We start from the raw sequence: 11,361 nt of genomic DNA, 5'->3' as shown, positions 1-11,361 counted from the left end.
GTTAGGGACATATCAAAATATGGTGAAACAATCTATTTCAAAAACGATTTTAAATTTGTCTCTGAAGGTAGGAGAATTGAGCTTCCCACACTAGAACAGGTGAAATACTCTAAGAATTCCAAATAATCGCAACAACAATTTATACAAAATTCTTCCTTGTTAGCGGTTTTTCGTGCAGGGAATGCACTCCCAAATCAAATTAGGTCCATAGAGAGACGAGCGGGCTTCACCCGTACATTGAGACATTATCTTTTAGAAAAATGGGCTGAAACTGTCCATCCCTAAGCAGCATGACATTCAATTAAACCTTCCTTAATCCCTATCCTTACCTTTATAATTATTTTCCTCCACTCCAAGTAAAAATGATGGGTATTCTCTTTTTATTTCATTCATGTAAACTTAGCATGAAAAAAATTTGCATAAGTTTAGCATAAGCTTAGTGCAAAATTTAGCATAAGATTGTTTCTATTCAAACTCTTCCTCGAGGTAGATCTTAGCAACCTCATTCTATATCCCTTACCCTCTCTTTTGTATTATAATTTCCCTTCATAATTTCCTAATTAGAATTATTATTATTTCTTCATGAACTTTCATAATCGTATTATCTTGTTATTTACCTAAACTTATCTCTTTTGTACAATAATTTCCCTTTGTTATTAACATTATTTTTGGATTTAAATCAACAAAACTCTTTTCCAATAATAACTTTCACTCCCTCTTATTCCAATATTATATCATATCGATTTTCTAGTTATGGGAGTTAACTTTTTCTTTATTTTCATCCTTATTATTATTTACTTTTCTCTGTTAATTGATTTAACTCTGAATAATTTATCGTTTCTATGATTTGGTTTTTACTTATTGATATTTTTAGTCTTAATTTTTCTTTCGCTTAGACATAATATTTTGTTTGAATTTTTAACTTTTTTTACGGTTAAGTGCTGAGGGAGGGTATCCTTGATACCCTCTCTGAGAATGGACTTCTTAAGGTCCAAACTTCACCGTTTCATGTGAAAACATTACAGTAGTACCTTAACTTTTGCATTTTTCATCACTTTTCTTGCTCAATATTATTGTAGAACTCATTAGTTTAATATGATTCACCATGTCATTTTACCGCTACTGGTATTATTTTTAACGCTAGAACGTAAGTTGAATTATGTTTGTTAAACACATGAAAAGGAATCTGAATCTGAATCTGTCTGTCTCTCTCTCTCTTGTTTTGTAATTGATTAATACTGATGCAGAACTGTTGAATAATTATTATCTTTCAAGTTTGATTTAATTTTAAATCATAGGAAACAGCTTTGTAACAATTATATCTCTCTCTCATATCCTCTTTCATATTTTTTCACATATTGTTTTACATGTTAACAACGTCGTACTACTCTCACATTGTTTCATGCTATAATTTAAAATAATACGCCAGTTCAAAACTTTTAATTCATTTGAATTTTTATTTTTTCTCAATTTTAATAGACTTTCATTTATTCTGTAAGCACAGACTCAAGTAAGTTTATCTTCTCATCAGAAACAAAGTGATTTTAGTTCTAGAGAATAGATCCTTTCGACTATCCTTGTTTTTTGTCTTTCTATCTCCATTCTTCATTCCTTTTCACAAATGGCACTGAATGTAAATAGCATTGGATGTAAAATTGCAAGGCAAACCTTGTACGTTTTCTTTCAAAATTCGGATGAGTCTGCTGTTTCACTAAATGGAATAGTATCATGGTACATGACATAAAAATATTTCTTTTATTCTTCTATTGTTTAAGGTTATGTTGGACCTATTTGCGTGGACTATGGTGAAACACTCAGGAAAGAATTCAATGGGAGATTCGGTATTCGCGTATCTGGCTGGGGAGTGAGTAATACTGGTAACTGGAGCAATTAATTCTCTGTTAATTATAATTGTCTATATAAATATAAACGGATCACATCAGAAGAAACAAAATCAATGCAAACGAACTACTCAATACGGTCAATGAACAAATTTCTGAAAGGAGTACAAAGTCAATCCCACTAGATACTCCTTCAGATTATAGCTATAAATTGTTTTTTATCAATAATGGATTTCAAATTACTGGAAAGCAAATTGGAATATCACTCTCCTATCGTCTTCCTTTCAAATAATTCAAAATTATGCTTGTACAATAATTCTTCCTGATAGCGTATTATATGCATGTGATTGATTCCTTCTCTGTTCAAAGTCAGTAGATTTTCTTATGTACATTATCACATCACAAATGTGTTGCCCATGAGTAGTATAATATTTTTGTTACTCCTGGTGCAAGGTGAAACGTCAAGGTCAAAGGTGAAGTACAAGGTCAAAGGTCCAAGATCAAGGTCAACAATGAAAAAAAATTTTTTTTATATTCAAAGTGGCCACCTTGACCTTTGACCTTGACCTTGACATTACCTTGACCTCGACCTTGTCCTTTGACCTTGACCTGAACTTGGCCTTGACCTTTGACCTTGACAATATCTTTGACCTTGACCTTCCACCTTGCGCCAGAAGTGATAAAACTACTGTATACTGTTGTAGTGTATTGTTAATATGCCTACCTGTGAGAAAGATTGCTCAACAGAGTCACTCCTTTTCGTTGTCATAATAATAGACTATAATAATTATTTTTAGTTATTTTTATTGTCGAACCAGTATTTTGTAAAGATCTACCAGCAGAACAATAAGCTGATTGTGTTACTGATGTTTCTTGTTAGTTACTAATGTGTTTGTCAAGTGTGCAGACTATCAACAGAACAATCGGCTGGTGATGTTGACATATCTTGAATAATTTGTGATACTTACTGATGTCTTTCTCATGTGTGCAGACTTTCAACAGAACAATCGATTGGTAGCCGATGATCTTGAGATAATGCCTTGAACAGTTTGAGCTAGTTACTGATGTGTATTTGATGAACTCCTTCTTCCAGAAAAATGAAACAAGAAAGTGGACTTGGATGAGTCCGGATGGAGAAACAAAAAATGAGATTGACTTCTTCATACTTACTTACTTACTCCTCAGCGCTACAGGTCGTTACAACCCTTGGCCTCCCAGACATAGCCCCTCCATCTCTCCCGATCCTGTGCTGCCTTCTCCAGTTACGAACTCCAAGCGTCCTTAAATCATTCTCCACATCATCCGTCCATCTACTCCTAGGCCTACCTCTTCTTCTTCTATTGTATAGCCTTTCCCTCCATATACATTTTGCAACTCTTTCATCATTCATCCTTACCATATGTCCTATCCATCTAATCCTGCCAGCCTTGATAAATCTGACGATATCCTCACTGCCCAAGAAACGCTCAATTTCACAATTTTTTCTCCGTTTCCAGTGTCCATTTTCACACACAGGGCCAAGGATCCTTCTTATCACCTTTCTTTCAAAAATTCGTAGCCTTTCCATGTCACCAGCATTAAGTACCCAAGTCTCAGAGCCATAGCATACTACAGGCCTGACTAATGCCTTATACAACTTCACCTTTGTAGCTCTTGATAGTAGTCGAGACTTGAATAACTTTATACTTGCATAGAATGACCTGTTACCTGCCATTATTCTATTTTGTATCTCAGCTGTGATCTTACCACTACTTGTCACAATTGACTTCTTCATAACAGACAAAAAACTCATTGTAGAAGATGTGGACGTAGAGAATGATGTTAACATAGGAAGTGACCATAGACCAATTAAGATGATTATAAAAATAGAAGAGAGAAGAAGATTCAACAAAAAAGTCCGCACGAGACTGAGTTCAGAAGCACTAAAAATGAAATCATTTGAAGAGAAATTGGAAGAAAACCTAGCTCATGGAATGAATACTGAATGCTCCGATATGGAAGACATATCAAGTAAACTATCTGCTATTATTAAAAGTACAAGTGATACCTTGAACGACAGAGAAGGAAACAGAAGACGTCCAACTCCAAGAGAGATAATCAGACTTTTGGCAAAAAGGAGAAGACTGAAAACGTCTGATAGGGATAGAATTGAATTCACTGAAATTTCTAAATTAATAAGGCGAAAATGGAAAGAATGGACAGCGCTCAAGAAAACTGAAGAATTAGAAGACACAATTAAATCAAGAGGAAGTATTAAACAAACATTGAGAAGACAACAGCTAGGCACCAATATAATGATCTCGATGAAAAATGAGACTGGCGAGGAGAGAGACAAGTGGAAGGTATTCTCAGGACAATCTGTAACTTCTATGAAAAATTATATAGTATACAGGGGCCTGAAACAGACACATCAGCAGAGTGCAGTGGAAGGAGAGAGTAACAGCTGGATGCAGGTCAAGTAGAAAATAGCCTTCCAATCCTGGAAAGTGAAGTGGAGAGAGTAATAAGCAAATTAAAAGAAGGAAAAGCGGGAGGACCGGACAGAGTTACAAATGAAGAAATAAAAGCGGGAGGAAGAGCTGTAACCAGTATACTAGTTAAGTTGTTTAATATATGTCTAAAAAATAGAAAAGTTCCTGATTTATGGTTGAAGGCTAACCTAATACTACTGTATAAAAAGGGAGACAGAAAAGAAGTAAAGAACTATCGCCCAATAAGTCTCCTCTGTACAATTTACAAAGTCTTCATTGCAATAATAACATACAGAATAGGAAGAAATTTAGATGCCGCAACACAGAACGATCAGACCGGATTCAAGAAAAATTTCTCTACACTAGACAATATCTTAGTACTGCTGGAATTGATACGAAAGGCGAGGGAATACAATTTCCAAATGGTCCTACTATTCATCGACTTTGAAAAAGCATTCGATAGTGCAACAACCAATGCTATTATGAATACGTTAGCTGGACTTGGTGTTGAAGATGAATATTTACAAATTTTTAAATATATATATGAGAATATGAAATTAGAATGCTCAGTAAGAGGAGAGAGTAAAGAGATACGTGTGAAAAGAGGATTAAGACAAGGTGATGTTCCATCTGCAAAAATATTTAATGCCGTTTTAGAAACAACCTTCAAAAATTTAGACTGGCAAGATAGAGGCATAGATATCAATGGGGAGAGGTTGAACTGATTGAAATTTGCCGATGATATTGTTCTTATAGGAAGAAGTGCAAGTGAAGTTAAGGATATGTTAAAGGAGATGATGGAAGAAACAAAACAAATAGGCCTTAAAGTAAATTTTGAAAAATCAAAGGTTATGAGTTTCAATTGTCAAGCAGATGAAGTAATTGATTTGAACCAAGGAAGAATTATCGAAAATGTCAACAGCTTCATATATTTAGGGCAAAGAATTGGAAAAGACGGTCAATGGGGAGAAATCACAAGAAGAATTGCGTTGGGATGGTCAATGTTTAAAAGATTCAATCACCTTTTCCGCTCCACGGTTATTATAGAAAATAAGCGAAAATCACTTCAGATGTGTATAATCCCAGTTATGTTGTATGGCTGTGAAACATGGACTCTCACAGGAAAAATTGTCAGGAAAATGAGAACTAGTATGAGAGCAATGCTAAGGATCATGTTGGGAGTTACTAAAAGAGATAAAAAGACGAAAATATGGATATCCAAAGAGACAATGGTTGAGGACATAGGACGGTTGATAGTAGAAAGAAAATGGAACTGGGCAGGACATATAGCGAGAACAAAAGACAACAGATGGACAAAGAAGATAATAGACTGGTATCCACGAACACTGAAGAGAAGCAGAGGACGACCAACCAACAGATGGGACGAGGAATTTAGGAGAGTCTGCGGTGGAGCAACATGGCAGAGGGTAGCACAGGAGAGGACGGAATGGGAGAGGATGAAGAAGGTGTACGGCGGTGTTTGGCTATACAAAGACTAAATTTCAAAAGTGAATGTTATCTATCATGTTCATATTTCATTTGGTGCCAACCAAAGAAGTAACCTCAGCGGAAGCTGATTTGCAACCATGAAAATTTTATTTTATTTTTACTATGTACCAATAGGTAAATACTGTAAAAGTTGCAATAAAAGGTTTATTTATTTATTTATTTATTTATTTATTTACTGATGTGTTTGTAATGTGTGCAGATTATCAACAGAGCAATCGGTTGGTGATCTTGACATAATATTGCCTTAAACAGTTTGAGTTAGTTACTAATGTTTGTGTCATGTGTGCAGATTATCAACAGAACAATCTGCTGGTGGTGTTACTAATGTGTTTGTCATGTCTGCAGACGATCAACAGAACAATCTGCTGGTGGTGTTTATGATGTTAAACTGATGTTACTTTTAAGTTACTGATGTCTTTGTGATGTGTGCAGACTATCAACAGAACAATAAGCTGATGGTGTTCGGTGATCTGGACATAGTTCCCTCCACCTGGTCAGCTCTGCCTGACTTTCTGCCCGACTCGTTCAAATCACAGGAGACAGACGAGTCCTACTTCCTCATTCAGACTCTCAACGAGACCAGTCATAAGTCAGACACTGGCGGTCCTGTCATGGTCAACTTCAGGGTAATTCATACTAATTCAATTCATTTGATTCGCAACACACAAAAATGAGTAAAAGCAATAACGTGACCAATAAAACAATAATTACAGTAATAATGAAAATAACACATTAGAAGAGACAAAATTGATAGAATGTTGTTGTGTGCTGGAAGAAATGGGGAGAGAATACCTTGCCAACTATGGTTTCCTATTTAAGAGGCACGTAAGGTATATAACATGAAGGGGAAAGGTGTGGAAGATAGTTGAAGAAGGTAGATATGATAGGCAGGGCTGAGGGAAAAATTATTATCATATTACATTCACAATTTTATGTTTTACAATTACTATGTTATAATTATTATACAACAATAGTTATGACTATTAAATCAAGAATAAGACCATAGAGGAGATATAGTATAAAAAGATATGGTATAGATCGTTTATGTTCCAATTTTCAAGCCGATTACTGTCGACTACTGTCTATTATTACTGTTTTAGCCGGGTGAGAGTGTTAAGGTGCGTACAGATTTACGCGCCGTGAACATGAGCAATTCACTTTTAATCAGCTGATGTCAAGCTTTTTATATCTGTATCTTACCGTTTCTGTGAGAATACAGATACAATCAGCTGATTAAAAGTGAATTGCTCATGTTCGCGGCGCGTATATCTGTACGCACCTTAAGAACGGCACAGTATGAGAGACTAACAGCGTCACATACCATCACCAAAAATAAACACTTGGTACCAGCTTGAGTTAACAGTAACATTTGGAAATAAACACCCTATACCATGGGATATCTCCTTCAGTTATATTTCCTATATGATAAGACGTTGATGTTGTCGATACCACTATATTTGTTCAAAATCAATTCAAATTACAAAATCAGGTTTCCTGGTAACACCTTCCACATTTTTAGCTGAACTTAATTTTTCCTAATTATGGAGAAATACCACAACCATACAATCTGATTATTATATTTTCGTGATATTCACGTTACGAGTCAGCACCTGATTGACATTTTGGTTCGCTATCTTCCAATGCTATTAGACAAAGCAGATCCTTTCTACCTCCACAATGTTGCTAAATCGATCGTTGACTATGAAGGAACACAATGAGCTACCAAAATATTATATCTCAATAATTATTATAGAAATTGATTATTAATCATGAGAACATCATCATCTTCTTCTTCTTCTTCTTCTTCTTCTTCTTCTTCTATTTTTTCTCTCCTGAAAGATACTAGATATTTAAGTGCTAAATAAATCACTTGATTATCAGTTTATCAGAGATTGATAATAGTGTTGCAAATGGATAATTGTCAAACTACAGATTTATTAAAAGTTTGGATGGATTATAATCTCGGTTCCATTATCAATATTAATCTGTGATTAGGTAACTAAAGATGAAGAAAAGCAGCAATATTTTTTAACGGCCCAGTACTGTTATCGGTGAAAACCGTGATCTATCAAGGTAACCATCTGCTATTGGCTCAGACAAGCCCCTCCCCAATTGGCGGATCATACAAACGTTACAAAAATGGCGATCCAAAAAGCAAACACAGAGGAGGAGGGGCTTGTCTAAGTCAATTACTGACGTTCACCTTTAGGTAAACTGTTTGATTGGTCACAATGTAAAGTTGTGAAGAATATGAAATATAAATACAAATATTAGTAATAAATCTTTAGCGAATGTGTTCTAAAGTGAGTGTGAGTAAAGGAGGCTCCTTTTTACTTTCCTTGTCCTATTACCATAGGTAAGGAAAGTATTGTTTTCCGAAAAAAATTAAGGTACCCAAATTTCTAAATTTCTATACGTTTCAAGGTCCCTGAGTCCAAAAAAGTGGGGTTGGGTATTGGTCTTCTGTATGTGTGTGTGTGTGTGTGTGTGTGTGTGTGTGTGTGTGTGTGTGTGTGTGTGTGTGTGTGTGTGTGTGTGTGTGTGTGTGTGTATGAGTGTATGTGCGTCTGTGTACACGATATCTCATCTCCCAATTAACGGAATGACTTGAAATTGGAACGTAAGGTCCTTACAATATAAGGATCAGACACGAACAATTTCGATCAAATGCGATTCAAGATGGCGGCTGAAATGGCGAAAATGTTGTCAAAAACAGGGTTTTTCGCGATTTTCTCGAAAACGGCTCCAACGATTTTGATTAAAGTTATACCTAGAATAGTCATTGATAAGCTCTATCAACTACCACAAGTCCCATATCTGTAAAAATTTCAGGAGGTCCGCCCCATCTATGCAAAATTTGATTTTGGATTCTCAATTATCAGGCTTCAGATACAATTTAAACAAAAAAATTCGAATGAAATAGATTGAGCATGAGAATCTCTACAATTAATGTTCAGTAATATTTTCACCTAAAATTGAAAATAAGCTCGAAATTCGAGAAAGTGTGATTATCCAATTGCAAACTGTTGGCAACTGTTGATTCTATTGAATGATTCACTATGAAGAGATAGCAGACCTCGTGTGTCTCCAGCGTTATTACCCTGTCACCAGCTGACTCAAATCTTTGAATAGTAGACTTGGGATGTGCGGGAACACTAGTGTCAGGTGATCAATTTTCATAACGGCAAGGAAAGTTGTGTGAGTGCGCCACACCAGATTTTTCCTTTTATATTATCCTTGAAATGCAAAATTTCCAAAAACCTTGTATATACGTCCACGCGCAATTAAAAAAGGAACATACCTTTCAAATTTCATGAAAATCTATTACCGCGTTTCACCGTAAATGCGCAACATATAAACATTCAAACATTAAGAGAAATGCCAAATCGTCGACTTGAATGTTAGACCTCACTTCGCTCGGTCAACTACTGACTTATTACTGAGTTACAACTCACAACTTGATAACTTGATTGAGACTCAACACAACCTCATTCAATGCATGATATTATTTAACATAATTAATTATTATACAATCATAATAATTCTGTATTACTGAATCAATTTGATTCCGTACTCAATTGATCACTATGTCAGTAAAATACTGAAATCTGTTTCATGTTGAAGAGGAAAGGTTCCAAGCACCATCGCTACTATTTATACGGCGTCTTCTCGTTTGAAACGGCATTCGCTATCGTCGCCAAAGCAGAAGCGTTGGATGTGGCTGCCAAGGTCCGTTATCACCTCAAGTGGATTCTGGATAATATGTATCTGAAAGACTTTAAGCTTCCAGATAAAATCTTAAAATTGATCTCTGGTAATGATTATTAGTACTAGTTATTATAATTCGAGTATTATTGATCAATTACAATACTGGCAGAATAATAAAATTTGTTATTATCTCTTTGCAAGTAGAATGAAACCTGATTCTTATCCACTCCTTGAAAATATAATGAAACCTGACTCTCATTCATTCATTCATTGTTATTGATAAATAAACAAATCATACACAATTATTGGGAGAGGACAATAGGCCGAGATCTAGAACACTAGGGCCGGTTTCCGAGCTCGAGATTTAGCTAAGTTCTAGACTTTAAACATCTGGAGTCAGAAAATTGGCTTTCGGAAACGGGGCGTAGTCGCATCTTTATTTTCTCATTTCTATAATTAGAAACGTTTTTCCCTGACGAAATAAAATATTCCTAAATAATTCAAAATGACTGGAACTTATACTATTTTATTGTGTTCAATTTTCTATTTTTTGATATTTAATTTAAACGTGGACTGCGACTACGCCCCGTTTCGGAAATCCAATTTTCTGACTCCAGCTGTTCAAAGTCTACACCTTAGCTTAATCGCGTGCTCGGAAACCGGCCCTCAAACTGTGTATCCCAGAATATGGTAAGTGCAACTTTTCGTAGATAAAAATATCCATATGGAAAAAATCGACTCTAAAAAAATATATCATTTCACCACCACTCATTTTAAATATATACAAGAATAGATACAAGAATTTATATATACAAGAATAGTTCTGAAAAACCATTTCTGGTCTTCACATTAAAATTAAACTCATGTGGACAACAAGTCCAGTTTTATTCTTGATTCACACTCAGTTCCATTTAACAATCCCAAAAAGAGACAGTTCAAATTTCTCTCATTCAATAGTTGAAAAAGTTTGACACGATAATTTCAGACTCATATCAACAGGACTTCTGATGATTATCTAGTACTACAGTAAATTATTTGATATGTGTTTATAAACACAAATATGTATTTAGTATGTTGTATGATCTTCAAAATTCTTTTGGAGTGTTGTGTTGGAGGCGAATGTTCAACATAGAATGGACTGACAGAGTTACCAATGAGGAGGTATTCCAGAAGGCGGTGGAAAAGAGATCTCTCCTGAATTTTCTCAGGGACAGACGACATTCTTGGATTGGCCACATGATAAGACACGACGCATCCACGTCAAGTATTCCTGGAAGAAAGTACGGAGAGGACGCGCATCCTACCTAGCTGAAGGTTGGTCATAAATCATTTTCGTGAGAGTACGAAGAGAGCGCGCGTCATTTAAGTTCGCGCTCTCTTCGTACCTCACTGATTTACCCTTCTAACAGCTTGACAGATCCTCGTTCTCCCTGATAATATATATAAATATACATGCTATTATTTATTTTCTAGTTCTCTTCAATAAACTTGCTTGCTGTGAAGAAGTCTTTACCTGCATTTAGAAGATTCGACCTAGAACTATTATCTGAGGTTGTATGGATTGAGATTAAACTACCAGGACACCATCTTTTAGTTTCCTGTCATTATATTTCTCCTTCTTCAGATTTACAATCCTTCAGCAGATACCTTGAGAAGCTGAGTGAGAAGCTGATCAATAGCTCCTTGGATCTAGTAATTTTGGGTGATTTCAACGCTGATGCTGTTCATTGGATTGATTATTCCCTTGTACCTAATGCTCATTATCAGGCACTGCGAAGAGCAGAAGTCATACTGCAATTTATTGATGAGAACTGTCTTGATCAATATAATAG

The 11,361-nt window shown here is 35.4% G+C and overlaps 1 protein-coding gene across 1 annotated transcript in view; it reads left to right on the top strand.

Annotated features, from left to right (window-relative positions):
- Positions 1 to 9,718, top strand: part of LOC111052346 (chymotrypsin-like elastase family member 2A) — a 29,310-nt gene extending 19,592 nt beyond the window's left edge. The window contains exons 5-7 of the mRNA XM_039426662.1: positions 1,776 to 1,877; positions 6,254 to 6,447; positions 9,446 to 9,718. Coding sequence (XP_039282596.1) covers positions 1,776 to 1,877; positions 6,254 to 6,447; positions 9,446 to 9,649 — 500 coding nt within the window. The 3' untranslated portion in view covers positions 9,650 to 9,718. The remainder of the gene's footprint in view (positions 1 to 1,775; positions 1,878 to 6,253; positions 6,448 to 9,445) is intronic.
- The last annotated feature ends 1,643 nt before the right edge of the window (positions 9,719 to 11,361 follow it).

The sequence above is a fragment of the Nilaparvata lugens genome, chromosome 4 (assembly GCF_014356525.2).
Source record: "Nilaparvata lugens isolate BPH chromosome 4, ASM1435652v1, whole genome shotgun sequence".
NCBI classification, from domain to species: domain Eukaryota; kingdom Metazoa; phylum Arthropoda; class Insecta; order Hemiptera; family Delphacidae; genus Nilaparvata; species Nilaparvata lugens.
Note: the sequence above shows the minus strand (reverse complement) of the source record. Positions and strands in the feature narration are given on the sequence as shown.